Source organism: Oncorhynchus masou, chromosome 32 (assembly GCF_036934945.1).
Source record: "Oncorhynchus masou masou isolate Uvic2021 chromosome 32, UVic_Omas_1.1, whole genome shotgun sequence".
Lineage (NCBI taxonomy): Eukaryota > Metazoa > Chordata > Actinopteri > Salmoniformes > Salmonidae > Oncorhynchus > Oncorhynchus masou.
In genome coordinates, this window is record NC_088243.1 from 45,949,706 (window position 1) to 45,966,457 (window position 16,752).

A 16,752-nucleotide genomic window follows, 5' to 3' on the forward strand; every position below is an offset into this window, starting at 1 on the left:
ATGAGCCCAATCAGAATGTGGACAAGATCAGGACAGGCATGTCACCACCAGGTATAAACGGGGCTTTACAAATAAGAGCACAGTACCCATGTTCCTAGTTCACACACAGATTTATTTTGCTTTGTTAAACTCTTTCAAATGAACACAGTAAGAAGTGTAATGTAAACGACAGTAGTGAAGGAACCCAAAGAACAAATCCTCCTAAAGGCGGCCACAGAGATGATGCAGGAGCTGTCTGACTGACTATAGCGCTCATCTACTCCAAACACACACACAGTACCCCAATGATCAAATCGCATTGGTTAAAACCTCCCCATTTCAATATGAGTGTTATATATTTCCAATAAATAAAAAAGTATAGCGCTCATCAGCATACATGTTCCTTGCTACTAAACCTATTTATCCTTACACTGTACGTCATTTTCATGTAGGTTACTATATTTTAATATCCCTAATTTGCTAAGATAATACATGAAATTGCATACATACAATATATGTGACGTAGCAAAGAGGGATGTACTGTACTCTAAACTGCAGAATATTTTTAACATTTAAAAAGGTAACTACAATTCTGAAACATTTATACACAGACATACGTAGATATTTAGAAGTGTAACAGAATTGACATTAGAAGGGTAAGAGAGTAAAACATGTTTCTTTTCCAAGAGATGAGTGGAGACAGCCGATTCCTTTGCGTCTAGTCTCTTCAAATTCATTGTCGGAAGTGAACTCTACTTATCAAGTGAAAAATCAGTAAGGCAGGACAGCAGAATATATACTGGGCTGGCCTTCAACACACACAAACAAATACACACGCACATAGGCCATTACAACTTACAGAGAGATACAAAGGGGTGCCCAATAGAAATCCTCTCTGAATGGTGAAATGCCCACTTGGGGGATACAGAGAAAGCAGACTATCAGTCACACGTCTGTGAATCTGTACTATTGTGACATTTTCAACAAATAACTACAATAGTGAGTGAGACTATTAGCGAATAATCTAGGGTGTCCATATTAAGACAGGGTGACCTAAAATGGACACTTTTTAGTCCCGTCTGGTCATCCTTCATTGCACTAGCCAGTTATCATCCAGTCACTTTAACTGCACCCTTGGAAACCTTGGTCCTTTGGTTATAGAACAAATGCAAAACTAACAGTGACATTACCTCACATAATTTGAACACCACAGTTCATTAAGGATCGGACCCTTTTTGTTCAATTTCCGCCTAAAATGACATACCCAAATCTGACTGCCTGTAGCTCAGGGCCTGAAGCAAGAATATGCATATTATTGATACCATTTGAAAGGAAACACTTTGAAGTTTGTGGAAATGTGAAATTCATGTATGAGAATATAACACATTAGATCTGGTAAAAGATAATACAAAGAAAAAAACATGTTTTTGTTCCATCATCTTTAAAATGCAATAAAAAGGCCAATATATATCTAGGCACAATTTAGATTTTGGCCAATACATGGCAGCAGTGTATGTGCAAAGTTTTAGACTGATTCAGTGAACCATTGCATTTCTGTTCAAAATGTTGTGTCAAGTCTGCTCAAATGTGCCTAATTGGTTTATTAATATGTTTTCAAGTTCATAACTGTGCAATCTCCTCAAACAATAGCATGGTATTCTTTCACTGTAATAGCTACTGTAAATTGGACAGTGCGGTTAGATTAACAATAATTTAAGCTTTCTGCCCATATCAGATATGTTCTTGTTACTTACAACCTCATACGAATCACATTAGCCTACGTCAGCTCAACCGTTCCCCGGGGGGACACCGATCCTGTATAGGATTTATTCAGTTAACCCTCAGAAAGCCATTATTGTTAGTTCCCTGAAGTTGCAGGGTGCAGTATACTGTATTTAAAGTAGTGGCTACCAAATTTGAAAGCGAGTATTTGGCTTGAGCAGGAATATGATGCCATGTGAAATGGGCACTTGGCACTTTTGAATAGGTTTGGCTCATGTAGTGTTGTGTTGTCTCTTGTCGTGATGTGTGTTTTGTCTTATTATTATTTTAATCCAAGCCCCCGTCTCCGCAGGAGGTCTTTTGCCTTTTGCTAGGCCGTCATTGTAAATAAGAATTTGTTCTTAACTGACTTGCCAAGTGAAATAAAGGTTCAATAAAATAAATTAAAAAGTCAAACTGACATATGGTCCTACTGGGCATAGCTTACTTTGGATAAAGATATTGATTTTAATGTTAGGATGTTTCTACGTAGGTGTAAGTATCTTTACCGTACTTGGAGGTTCAATCTAATGAAAAGTTACAAAAAAAATAATGTTTTTAACAGGATCAAAGTCCTTTAAATTAAGTAACCATAAGAAACACTAATCATTGATCCAAACTATTAATGTTTAGGTTAAGCCAGCTGACAGACACCGTTTAGTAAGACTGTCATGTACACACACAAGACAGCTATGTCATGCGACCATGTGATGTGTGTGATTATTTGGAAGGGGGTGGAGGGATAGACACACACATACACACAACTCACATACACTCTGCAAGCCCGGACTCCAGGCTTCGTACCAAAACTGCTGTGTGGACTGCTCTAGCTCCAGGCAGGCGACAGGGAGAGGGGTCTGCGCTGGGCTGGGCAGCAGGTTTGTGGGCCAGCCGTCCCTCTCAGTTCCTGATTAGGGTGAGGAACTCGTCCCGTGTCTTCGGGTCCTCCCGGAACACCCCCAGCATGGTGCTGGTCACAGTCTTGCTGTTCATCTTCTGCACCCCCCTCATCACCATGCACATGTGACTGCATGCAGGAAGAAGGGAGGAAGAAAGGCATCATTATCCATGACTGTTATAGTTATTAGATTTGGGTGTATGGGAAATGTTCAGTTAATGACACACTGAAGATTGTCCAGATGTGGCCTCTCCCTTTATCTTTGGTTTCATTTGTGCGTGTTTGTGTTTTGACTGTCATGAGTGTCATTTTAAAAAGTTTTTAAAGTTTTTAAAATTACCTAATGGGGTACACCTAAATGGACAGAAATATTGTCCAGAAATGAACATATTGAACAGAAAGAGCACACATTGTGAGCAAAAGCATATTGTATTCCTAAGGATTTGTGAGATTATGTATTAATATTAATTTGTGTGTATGCACCATCCAGCCTACATTCCAGAAAAAAATTGACAAACGATTAACAACTCAAATTCCATAGTGTATCTTTAATGTCTGTCTGTATGGCCTGTTAGTATCAGCGGTGAGTGTAAAAACCAAAAAGGGAGAAAGAGACATACGTTGCCTCGATGACGACGCCCACCCCAGCAGGCTGCAGAGCTTCAGTGATCGCCACAGCGATTTGTTTGGTCAACCGCTCTTGAACTGAAAGAGAACAGACAGATAAACAAGGTCCAAGTCAGAGAACATCAAAGAGCAAAGTCAAACCTCTGACATCATCACCTATGACATGGTAGGTTCATGGCAGGTTATTGGTAAGGTTTGTTCTAGGTTCCAACAACAACACTGTTACCAGTCAACCAACTGACCATCTCCAAAAAGTAATAGAATTTTAATGGAATTACTCAAATGATGTTAATGTAGTAATTACAGTGTAAGTGTACAGGTATAAGAACAACTTAATGTAAAGTGTTACATGAAACAACAATACAAATACACAAAAGCTCTAGGTGCAGCTCATTTTATTGTCCGTCAACTATCAAGTGTATAAATTGATTATTAAAAAGTATGGAAGTACCTTGCAGTCGACGGCTGTAGATTTCAACAATCCTGGGGAGAGATGAGGGGGAAAGGCAGGATGAAATACTTCCATTACATGGGAAAACCCAAGTGGCAGGATTTACAATGAGAGGCACAGAGAGGCTTACATAGACAAAGAGGGATTACACATTCTTCAGGGACAGAGTGGAGACTTGAGAGAGACATGGGAGCTCTTCACAACAGAGGTCGCATTTTACAGTGTCAGTCAAATAGGTTGTTTTGTACTGGTTCGGACAGGTTGAAGTTCCTAAGAGATTACACTTTTACAAGTGGGTTGGTAATGCTGTTGTAATTTGTGTGTTTAAAGAGTAGACATCCAATTCATCACAGCAATGATTATGCAGAATTTTTGCATACACAATGACTGTGAAATTGGATGATCTATCTACAATTGGAGTTTATCTGCTACAGTGTTTCTTCAGAACCCATATTTTTCAGATACAATAATAACTTTGATTTTTTTATGTATATGGTGGTAAAAACTGCTTTTGACATTTTATTGAAAATATTCTGCAATTAGTCTTTGATTTAAATAAGCCCCAAGTCAACATTCACCACACGCCTGTCGGTAAACTTTCCAAATGTCGACAAAACAAAATACATTAGACATGGTGGGATCTTTTTGTGTCTGTAAAATGATATTTATGAGCCAATATTGATACAATAACCATTATATTGACGTAAACTTGGAGTCATGAGATGGTATGTATGTGTGGTCCTCATACTATGACTCAGGAAAATATGCCGTTTTAGGCTACAGATGAAATACTTCACTGGGGGTTGAAAGTGCACAGTGATGAGCGTGATGCTCATTTCCAATAACTATCAAGGGTCTTATTCTGATGACATGATTGATGCTTGGCTGCCGTTTGACAAATAAAAATAATCTTGCTCTTTTGTCCATAATAATCTCATCATGTAGGCTACACCCCACTGTATCTGTGATGAAGCTGTTGGCTGGAGCACATGTGCCAAAACCTGAGTAGGCACAATTGCTATACAGTACAACTTTTTTTTGCGACAAAAAGTACCGAATATATTCAATTTTTTATTCAGTACATGGCTATTTAACAGCAAAAGTTATTGTTATATTTTTTAACATTTTAGTCATTTAGCAGACACTCTTATCCAGATTGACTTACAGTAGTGAGTGCAGACATTATTCTTACTTTTTCCCTTTTTCTTTTTATGTGCGCCACATCATCACGCACAGCCTTTTATCTGCAACAAGTCAATTTGATGAAAACATCTCTGGTGGGAAAATGCGCGTATTGTTTTTATGTAGATTTTTTTATATTTGCATGAAAATCTTTCGCCAATTGGATCGAAACTTAGCTACTAATACTGATAACCAGCTGCACGTTCCAACCACCAGTGAGTCAATGTGAGTAGGAGAGCAGCGGGTCATACTAGACTCATTATAGTCTGACATCCCTTCCATTTTGAACCAATGCTCTTTTCCAAACATGACCTCTCCTATCGCTGTAGCTCTGTCACTCTGCGCAGCAAAATGCCACAGAACAAGAGGATTACGAAGACTTTCAAATGGGCAGATGCATCGATATGAAGGTATAAAGGTGTTGCATCCATCTCAAAGAAGCTCATTGGTTTTTTGGGGGGGATGCAAAGCCAAACTCTGAGTTCACTTCATAGAGGCTGATACCTCAAGTGTACTCTACAAAAAAAAGTACTGCAGGTGTAGAACAGCCCAACCCCCAAAGTGACTCTTTACACTGTATGCAATAATTCCCTAGTGTTGTCTTAGGAAGTCAGTCTTCTCTGCATAATCTCACCAACCCCCTTCGTCTCACCACTAAGAAGCAGAGGTTCTGCTGTCTTTATACCCTGTAGGTCTGACATCTGATTGGAAATTAAGTCAACAGTAATGCTACTGGTCAACAACTCCAATTTTGAATCCAAACAACTCAGATGTTAGTTATCACTTTTGCCTTATGGCAAGGTGCTCCATCATACTGGAAAATGCATTGTTCGTCACCAAATTGTTCCTGGATGGTTGGGAAATGTTGCTCTCGGAGGATGTGTTGGTACCATTCTTTATTCATGGCTGTGTTCTTAGGCAAAATTGTGAGTGAACCCACTCCCTTGGCTGAGAAAGAACCCCACACATGAATGGTCTCAGGATGCTTTAATGTTGGCTTGACACAGGACTGATGGTAGCGCTCACCTTGTCTTCTCCGGACAAGCTTTTTTCCGGATGCCCCAAACAATCGGAAAGGGGGTTCATCAGAGAAAAGGACTTTACCCCAGTCCTCAGCAGTCCAATCCCTGTACCTTCTGCAGAATATCAGTCTGTCCCTGATGTTTTTCCTGGAGAGAAGTGGCTTCTTTGCTGCCCTTCTTGACACCAGGCCATCTTCCAAAAGTCTTTGCCTCACTGTGCATGCAGATGCACTCACAACTGCCTGCTGCCATTCCTGAGCAAGCGCTGTACTGGTGGTGCCCCGATCCCGCAGCTGAATCAACTTTAGGAGACGGACCTGGTGCTTGCTGGACTTTCTTGGGTGCCCTAAAGCCTTCTTCACAACAAATGAACCGCTCTCCTTGAAGTTCTTGATGATCCGATAAATGGTTGATTTAGGTGCAATCTTGCTGGCAGCAATATCCTTGCCTGTGAAGCACTTTTTTGTGCAAAGCAATGATGACGGCATGTGTTTCCTTGCAGGTAACCATGGTTGACAGAGGAAGAACAATGATTCCAAGCACCACCCTCCTTTTGAAGCTTCCAGTCTGTTATTCAAACTGAATCAGCATGACAGAGTGAACTCCACATTTACATTTACATTTAAGTCATTTAGCAGACGCTCTTATCCAGCCTTGTCCTTGTCAACACTCACAACTGTGTTAACGAGACAATCACTGACATGATGTCAGCTGGTCCATTTGTGGCAGGGCTGAAATGCAGTGGAAATGTTTTTGGGGGATTCAGTTCATTTGCATGGGAAATAGGGACTTTGCTATTAATTGCAATTCATCGGATCACTCTTCATAACATTCTGGAGTATTTGCAAATTGCCATCATACAAACTGAGGCAGCAGACTTTGTGAAAATTAATATTTGTGTCATTCTCAAAACCTTTGGCCACATCTGTAGGTAGAGTAAATTAAAGTGACTATGCATAGATGACAACAGAGTGGCAGTGGTGTGCAGATGGGGGGTAATGCAAATAGTCTGGGTAGCCATTTGACTAGATGTTCAGGAGTCTTATGGCGAAGCTGTTATAGAAGCCTCTTGGACCTAGAATTGGTGCTCCAGTACCGCTTGCCGTGTGGTAGTAGAGAGAGCACTAAGAGTGAATGCTAACTTCTTTCTTGAACCACAGACTAAGATACCACATTCTTTGAGACCGTTTGAAGCAGAGTTTAGTAACAACGTGTTACAAAGATCTGAATAGTTTCATAATTGTATTAAATTATGATATTATCACACAATAATGTGAGTGTCTGGAGTCTTTGACCATTTTAGGGCCTTCCTCAGACACCACCTGGTATATAGGTCCTGGATGGCAAGAAGCTTCGCCCCAGTGATGTATTGGGCCATTCGCACTACCGTCTGTAGTGCCTTGTAGTCGGAGGCCAATCAGTTGCCATACTAGGCAGTGATGCACTCGATGGTGCAGCTGTAGAACCTTTTGAGGATCTGAGGACCCATGCCAAATCTTTTCAGTCTCCTGGGGGGGAATAGGTTTTGTCGTGCACACTTCACAACTGTCATGTTGTGCTTGGACCATGTTAGTTTGTTGGTGATGTGGACACCAAGGAACTTGAATCTCTCAACCTGCTCCACTGCAGCCTCGATGAGAATGGGGGTGTGCTCGGTCCCCTTTTTCCTGTAGTCCACAATCATATCCTTTGTCTTGATCACGTTGAGGGAGAGGTTGTTGTCCTGGCACCACACGGCCAGGTCTCTGACCACCTCCCTATAATAGGCTGTCTCGTTGTTGTCGGTGATCAGGCCTACCACTGTTCTGTCATCGGCAAATTTAATGATGGTGTTGGAGTCGTGCCTGGCTGTGCAGTCATGAGTGAACAGGGAGTACAGGAAGGGGCTGAGCACGCACCCCTGAGGGGCCCCTGCGTTGAGGATCAGCGTGGCCGATGTGTTGTTACCTACCCTTACCACCTGAGGGCGGCCCGTAAGGAAGTCCAGGATCCAGTTGCAGAGGGAGGTGTTTAGTCACAGGGTCCTTAGCTTATTGATGAGCTTTGAGGGCACTATGGTATTGAACGTATGAATAGCATTCTCACATAGGTGTTCCTTTTGTCCAGGTGGGAAAGGCCAGTGTGGAGTGTAATAGAGACTGCATCATCTGTGGATCTGTTGGGGTGGTATACAAATTGGAGTGGGTCTAGGGTTTCTGGGATGATGGTGTTGGTGTGAGCCATGACCAGCCTTTCAAAGCACTTTATGGCTACAGACATGAGTGCTACGGGTCAGTAGTCATTTATGCAGTTTACCTTAGTGTTTTTGGGCACAGGCTCTATGGTGGTCTGCTTAACCTGTTACATCTATGGGGGCGCTATTTCATTTTTGGATAAAAAGACGTGCCCGTTTTAAGCGCAATATTTTGTCACAAAAAGATGCTCGACTATGCATATAATTGATAGCTTTGGAAAGAAAACACTCTGGCGTTTCCAGAACTGCAAAGATATTGTCTGTGAGTACCCCAGAACAGATGCTACAGGCAAAACCAAGATGAAACTTCAACCAGGAAATGAGCAGGATTTTTGAGGCTCTGTTTTTCATTGTCTCCTTATATGGCTGTGAATGCGCAAGGAATGAGCCTGCCCAATCTATCGTTTCCCCAAGGTGTCTGCAGTATTGTGACGTATTTGTAGGCATATCATTGGAAGATTGACCATAAGAGACTACATTTGCCAGGTGTCCGCCCGGTGTCCTCCGTCGAAATTGGTGCGTCATCTTCAACTGCACGTCTTTTTCCAAGCGATTCACCGAAGAAAGGAGACATCCACGAACGATATATCAATGAAGAGATATGTGAAAAACACATTGAGGATTGATTCTAAACAGCGTTTGCCGTGTTTCAGTCGATATTATGGAGTTAATTTGGAAAACAGATCACCGTTTTGATGACTGAATTTTCGGGGTTTTTTGGTACCCAAACGTGATGTACAAAACGGAGCGATTTCTCCTACACAAAGAATCTTTCAGGAAAAACTGAACATTTGCTATGTAACTGAGTCTCCTCATTGAAAACATCCGAAGTTCTTCAAAGGTAAATAATTTTATTTGAATCCTTTTCTGGTTTTTGTGCAAATGTTGCCCGCTAAATGCTACGCTAGCTATCAATACTCGTACACAAATGCTTGTTTTGCTATGGTTCAAAAGCATATTTTGAAAATCTGAGATGACAGTGTTGTTAAGAAAAGGCTAAGCTTGAGAGCCAGCACATTCATTTCATTTCATTTGCGATTTTCATAAATAGTTAACGTTACGTTATGCTAATGAGCTTGAGGCTATAACTGGATACAGGTTTTTTTCATAGCCAAACGTGAACAAAACGGAGCGATTTGTCCTACACAAATAATATTTTTTTGAAAAACTGAACATTCGCTATCTAACTGAGAGTCTCCTCATTGAAAACATCTGAAGTTCTTCAAAGGTAAATGATTTTATTTGAATGATTTTCTTGTTTTTGTGAAAATGTTGCTGGCTGAATTCTAGGCTTATAGCTATGCTAGCTATCAATACTCTTACACAAATGCTTGTTTAGCTATGGTTGAAAAGCATATTTTGAAAATCTGTGATGACAGTGTTGTTAACAAAAGTCTAAGCTTGAGAGCAAATATATTTATATCATTTCATTTGCGATTTTCATGAATAGTTAACGTTGCGTTATGCTAATGAGCTTGAGGCTATAAATAGAATCCCGGATCCGGGATTGCTCGACGCAAGAAGTTAAAACATGTTGGTATTAAAGGCTCAGACAGGGAGAGGTTGAAAATGTCAGTGAAGACACTTGCTAGTTGGTCAGCGCATGCTCGCAGTACATGTCCTGGTAATCCGTCTGGCCCTGCGGCCTTGTGAATGTTGACCTGTCTAAAGGTCTTACTCAGTACAGCTGGTGCTTTCATGCATGTTTCAGTGTTATTTGCCTCAAAACGAGCATAGAAGTATTTAATTAACTCAGTGTGGATGCTGCCTATAATCCATGACTTCTGGTTGGTGTATGTACGTATGGTCACTGTGGGGATGACGTCATTGATGCAATTATTGATGAAGCCCATGACAGATGTGGTGTACTCCTCAATGCTATTAGAGGAATCCCGGAACATATTCCAGTCTGTGCTAGCAAAACAGTCCTGTAGCTTAGCATCTGCTTCATCTGACCACTTTAATATTGATCTAATCACTGGTGCTTTCTGTTTAAATGTTTTCTTGTAATCAGGAATCAGGATGATGGATTTATGGTCAGATTTACCAAATGGATGGAGAGGGAGAGCTTTGTATGCATCTCTGTGTGTGGACTCTAGGTGGTCCAGGTTTGGTAAAACTGATTTAAGTTTCCCTGCATTCCGTTTCTACTAGGAGCGCCGCCTCTGGGTGAGCGTTATCTTGTTCGCTTATGGCGGAATACAGCTCATTCAATGCTCTGCCACAGGCAGAGGCTGGCACTCAATCTTAGTGCCAGCCTCTGCCTGTGGTGGTATGTAAACGGCTAGAAAGAAAAAAAATAAAACTCTTTCGGTAGGTAGTGTGGTCTGCAGTTTATCATGAGAAACTCTACCTCAGGTGAGCAATTGCTTGAGACTTCCTTAGATATTGTGCACCAGCTGTTGTTTACAAAAAGACAGAATGCCAACCCTTGTCTTACCAGACACCGCTGTTCTATCTTGCCGGTACATCGAATAACCAGCCACCTGTATGTTGATATTGTCGTTGCTCAGCCACGACTCCGTGAAGCATAAGATGTTACAGTTTTTAATGTCCCGTTGGTAGTTTAATCTTCCCAATAACTTGTCCATTTTAATGTACAAAGATTGCATGTTTGCTAGCAGAATTGAGGGGAGTGGGGGTTTATTCTATCGCCTCCGACTTGTCAAAGGCAGCCCGCTCTCCGGCCTCTCTTTTTCCTCTTCACGCAGATCACTGGGGGTCGGGGCCTGTTCCCGAAGAAGCCGTATATCCTTTGCCTCGAGCTCGTCAGAGTCGTGAAAGAAGAAAAAGGATTCTGCCTGTCCGTGGTGAGTAATCGCAGTCCTGATGTCTAGAAGTTATTTTCAGTCATAAGAGACGGTAGCGGCAACATTATGTACAAAAAGAGTAACAAAAAGTTACAAACAAAGCAGATGAACGAGAAGGAGTGCTTCTGTTGTCTTTACATACTGTAGGTCTGATAACTGATTAGAAGTTAACTCAACAGTAATGCTATTGGTCAACTAGTCAGATGTTCTAAAGGGTTCTCAGATTCCTTGTCTCTTTCTCTTTTTCGTTCCTGACATGTACTGGTAAAATACACTCACATTCTTTCTCTCTCCCATAAACATTTTAATAGGCTGATTGCATAGTCTTATCATGGGTCGCATGTGAGGTATATACATACAGTACCTTCAGAAAGTATTCACACCTCGAGTTATTCCACATTTTGTGTGTTTAAAATTGATTTAGGTGTCATTTTTGCCAGCAATCAACACAAAACACTAATATCAAAGTGGAAGAAAAATTCCAACATAAATAAATAAATGTAATATATCTTGATTAGATAAGTATTCAACCCCCTGAGTCAATACATGTTAGAACCATCTTTGGCAGAGATTACAGCTGTGAGTCTTTTTATGGTAATTCTCTAAAAACTTTGCACACCTGGATTGTACAACATTTGCCCATTATTCTTTTTAAAATTCCTCAAGCTCTGTGAAATTGCTTGTTGATCATTGCTAGACAACCATTTTCAGGTCTTCACATATATTTTCAAGCAGATTTAGGTCAAAACTGTAAATCAGCTACTCAGGAACATCCACTGTTTGTTTTCTTGGTTAGCAACTCCAGTGTAGATTTGGCCTTGTGTTTTAGGTTATTGTCCTGCTGAAAGTTGAATTCATTCATCTTCCAGTGTCTAGTGGAAAGCTGACTGAACCAGTTTTTCCTTTAGGATTTTGCCAGTGCTTAGCTCCATTCCGTTTATTTTTTATCCTGAACTACCCAGTCCTTAAGGTTTTCAAGCATACCCATAACATGATGTAGCCACCACTATGCTTGAAAATGAAGAGTGGTACTCAGTAATGTGTTGTATTGGATTTGCCCAAACATACACTTTGTATTCAGTACAAAAAGTGAATATGCTTTGCCACATTTGTTGCAGTATTACTTTTCTGCCTTATTGCAACAAGGATGCATGTTTTGGAATATTTTTAATTCTGTACAGGTTTCCTTCTTTTCACTCTGTCAATTAGGCTAGTATTATGGAGGAACTACAATATTGTTGATCCAACCTCAGGTTTCTCCTATCACAGCCATTAAACACTTACTGTTTAAAAGTCACCATTGGCCTCATGGTGAAATCGCTAAGCGGTTTCCTCGCTCTCTGGCAACGGAGTTAGGAAGGACACCTGTATCTTTGTAGTGACTGGTACCTTTACAGGCAGAGTTTACTGTATTTGGCTTGTAAAAAAATATATATTTTTACCACATTCTTACCGGGATAAGCCTTTTGTGCTGTGCACATGCCAGCAAGTGCAGGAGTGGGAGCAGACGTGGGGCAATGTGGGAAGGCTTCTATTTTAATAGATCCATTGAATCACAAATAAACCCATTATTCATTGGTTTTAGGCAGGTCCTCAGAAACATTATAAGACTAATAAAATCTATTTTCAAAAGAATAGACTGGCATATTGTGAGTTGAATTATGTTATTGGCCTGTACAGCCTATATGCTACATGGCAGCATCATGCACATGAAATCAATAGTTATTATGTTCATTAAACAGACAAGACACACTTAGGCTACCCTGACCACAGTTAAACACACATACAGTGCCTTTGCGAAAGTATTCGGCCCCCTTGAACTTTGCGACCTTTTGCCACATTTCAGGCTTCAAACATAAATATATAAAACTGTATTTTTTTGTGAAGAATCAACAACATCTGGGACACAATCATGAAGTGGAACGACATTTATTGGATATTTTTAACAAATCAAAAACTGAAAAATTGAGCGTGCAAAATTATTCAGCCCCTTTACTTTCAGTGCAGCAAACTCTCTCCAGAAGTTCAGTGAGGATCTCTGAATGATCCAATGTTGACCTAAATGACTAAGGATAATAAATACAATCCACCTGTGTGTAATCAAGTCTCCGTATAAATGCACCTGCACTGTGATAGTCTCAGAGGTCCGTTAAAAGCGCAGAGAGCATCATGAAGAACAAGGAACACACCAGGCAGGTCCGAGATACTGTTGTGAAGAAGTTTAAAGCCGGATTTGGATACAAAAAGATTTCCCAAGCTTTAAACATCCCAAGGAGCACTGTGCAAGCGATAATATTGAAATGGAAGGAGTATCAGACCACTGCAAATCTACCAAGACCTGGCTGTCCCTCTAAACTTTCAGCTCATACAAGGAGAAGACTGATCAGAGATGCAACCAAGAGGCCCATGATCACTCTGGATGAACTGCAGAGATCTACAGCTGGGGTGGGAAACTCTGTCCATAGGACAACAATCAGTCGTATATTGCACAAATCTGGCCTTTATGGAAGAGTGGCAAGAAGAAAGCCATTTCTTAAAGATATCCATAAAAAGTGTTGTTTAAAGTTTGCCACAAGCCACCTGGGAGAGACACCAAACATGTGGAAGAAGGTGCTCTGGTCAGATGAAACCAAAATTGAACTTTTTGGCAACAATGCAAAACGTTATGTTTGGCCTAAAAGCAACACAGCTCATCACCCTGATCACACCATCCCCACTGTCAAACATGGTGGTGGCAGCATCATGGTTTGGGCCTGCTTTTCTTCAGCAGGGACAGGGAAGATGGTTAAAATTGATGGGAAGATGGATGGAGCCAAATACAGGACATTCTGGAAGAAAACATGATGGAGTCTGCAATAGACCTGAGACTGAGACGGAGATTTGTCTTCCAACAAGACAATGATCCAAAACATAAAGCGAAATCTACAATGGAATGGTTCAAAAATAAACATATGTTAGAATGGCCAAGTCAAAGTCCAGACCTGAATCCAATCAAGAATCTGTGGAAAGAACTGAAAATTGCTGTTCACAAATGCTCTCCATCCAACCTCACTGAGCTCGAGCTGTTTTGCAAGGACGAATGGGAAAAAATTTCAGTCTCTCGATGTGCAAAACTGATAGAGACATACCCCAAGCGACTTACAGCTGAAATCGCAGCAAAAGGTGGCGCTACAAAGTATTAACTTAAGGGGGCTGAATAATTTTGCACGTCCAATTTTTCAGTTTTTGATTTGTTAAAAAAGTTTGAAATATCCAATAAATGTCGTTCCACTTCATGATTGTGTCCCACTTGTTGTTGATTCTTCACAAAAAAATACAGTTTTATATCTTTATGTTTGAAGCCTGAAATGTGGCAAAAGGTTGCAAAGTTCAAGGGGGCCGAATACTTTCAAAAGGCACTGTATATTTTATAGTATTCTAAGAATATAATGAAACATAACAGAATAAAATACAAATTATATTTTTCCCACACAACTTGCGTCACGGCAACGTGTGGAACCGCTGTCATATAAAAAAAGTTATATTTTGAAACAGAGCCCAAGGCAAGCCCATACTTTTTCGATCCTGCTCTGCTTTGTTAGGGAGCAGGCATAGCCTACAGGGTCTTACATTGAGAGTATCAATTCAATTCAAGGGGCTTTATTGGCATGGGAAACACATGTTAACATTTCCAAAGCAAGTGGAGTAGATAATAAACCAAACTGAAATAAACAAAAATTAACAGTAAACATTACACTCCAGGCACGGCGCCAGGGTTCTCTCTCTCCGGGTGATACGGTGGGACTTGACCAATACGTGGGGGTGCTAAGTAAATAGTACATTTTCATGACTATTTACAAGTGCATTTATTCCATATGCATAATCAGACAACTGTGCATCGGTAATAATGTTTCGGCTGAAATGGCTACGTCAGAATTGAAATGAATAATATCCAAAGTGCAGCCACAACGAGAAGTGCAATGCATTTAGCCTATGCCTGTTAACTGCACACACACTTGTAAAACGAACTGGCAACCATGCCCAATCTTAGTGATTATATTTCTACTGCAAACAAAAATAACTCGTAGGCCGACGATATACATGCATCCTGCTGTGCATTGGTTATAATGTTACAGATGAAATGTCTAATGTCAGAAATGAAAGGAATAAGATCCACAGTGCAGCCACAACGAGAAGTGTATTTACCCTATGCCTGTCAACTGTGTACACATGGTGTAAAACGAGCTGGCTATCATCACAATCTTAGTGATCATATTTACATTGCAAAAATAATTGTAGGCCGACAATATGCATGCGTCTTCTTGTTCCATTTAGATCCAGATCAGCGAGATTGAATAATGTTCCCACGACCGGACAGGCACACTCTGTCAATAAATAAAAGAACCTTTCAGTTACTCACCAAGTGTTGTTTTATAGAAGGACGATGTTGTTGTGGTTCAGTGCACATGAGTCTATAATCTACTGGACATCCAGGGCCTTGGTTCTTTCTGCTTATATGGACAGGCAGGCAAGGTTGTAAAGTTGAGGGTTTGCCCAGTATTTCATTCTGAATATCATGCATGATGTGTGTATTTAGCATTTCTAGGATTATCTGCGATTTTCTGTGCAACTGTTTTTTCGAATTTGCCTATGACCTGTAAAAGTTCAAGGAAGTTTGCCTTGTTGACAGTCATGTCACTTTCTACTGTCTGTCTCCTCTCTGTGAAACACAGGCAGTTAGGAAAGCTGATACTAACTTTTTTAACTGAAATTTGCATCCTGTAGTAGTAAATCAAAAAGGTTCTGGGACACTGTAAAGTCCATGGAGAATAAGAGCACCTCTTCCCTGCTGCCCAATGCACTGAGGCTAGGAAACACTTTCACTACCACAATAATTGAGAATTTCAATAAGCATTTTTCTACGGCTGGCCGTGCTTTCCACCTGGCTACCCCAACCCCAGTCAACTGCACAGCGCTCCTCACAGCAACTCGCCCAAACTTCCCCCACTTCTGCTTCACCCAAATCCAGATAGCTGATGTTCTGAAAGAGCTGCTAAATCTGGACCCCGACAAATCAGCCGGCCTAGACAATCTGGACCCTCTCTTTCTAAAATGATCTGCCGAAATTGTTGCAACCCCTATTACTAGCCTGTTCAACCTCTCTTTCGTATCGTCTGATTGGAAAGCTGCCGCGGTCATCCCCCTCTTCAAAGGTGGAGACACTCTAGACTCGAACTGCTACAGATCTATATCTATTCTACCCTGCCTTTCTAAGGTCTTTGAAAGCCAAGTTAAACAGATTACCGACCATTTCGAATCTCACCGTACCTTCTCCGCTATGCAATCTGGTTTCCGAGCTGGTAAGGGGTGCACCTCAGCCACGCTCAAGGTCCTAAACGATACCATCACCGTCATTGATAAGAGACATTACTGTGCAGCCATATTCATCAACCTGGCTAAGGCTTTCGACTCTGTCAATCACAACATTCTTATTGGCAGACTCAACAGCTGAGGTTTCTCAAACGATTGCCTCACTTGGTTCACCAACTACTTCTCAGTTCAGTGTGTCAAATCGGAGGGCCTGTTGTCCAGACTTCTGGCAGTCTCTATGGGGGTGCCACAGGGTTCAATTCTCGGGAAGACTCTCTTCTCTGTATACATCGATGATGTCGCTCTCGCTGCTGGTGATTCTCTGATCCACATCTACGTAGACGACACTATTCTGTATAACTCTGGCCCTTCTTAGGACACTGTGTTAACTAACCCCCAGATGAGCTTCAAATGCCATACAACTCTCCTTCCGTGGTCTC

General features: G+C 41.1%; 1 protein-coding gene across 1 annotated transcript in view; it reads right to left on the reverse strand.

Moving 5' to 3' along the window:
* Nucleotides 1-91: 91 nt before the first annotated feature.
* Nucleotides 92-16,752, reverse strand: part of LOC135526134 (GTP cyclohydrolase 1) — a 56,495-nt gene continuing 39,834 nt past the window's right edge. Inside the window, exons 4-6 of the mRNA XM_064954255.1 lie at nt 3,717-3,748; nt 3,259-3,343; nt 92-2,767 (exon numbers count right to left, since the gene is read on the reverse strand). Coding sequence (XP_064810327.1) covers nt 2,641-2,767; nt 3,259-3,343; nt 3,717-3,748 — 244 coding nt within the window. The 3' untranslated portion in view covers nt 92-2,640. The remainder of the gene's footprint in view (nt 2,768-3,258; nt 3,344-3,716; nt 3,749-16,752) is intronic.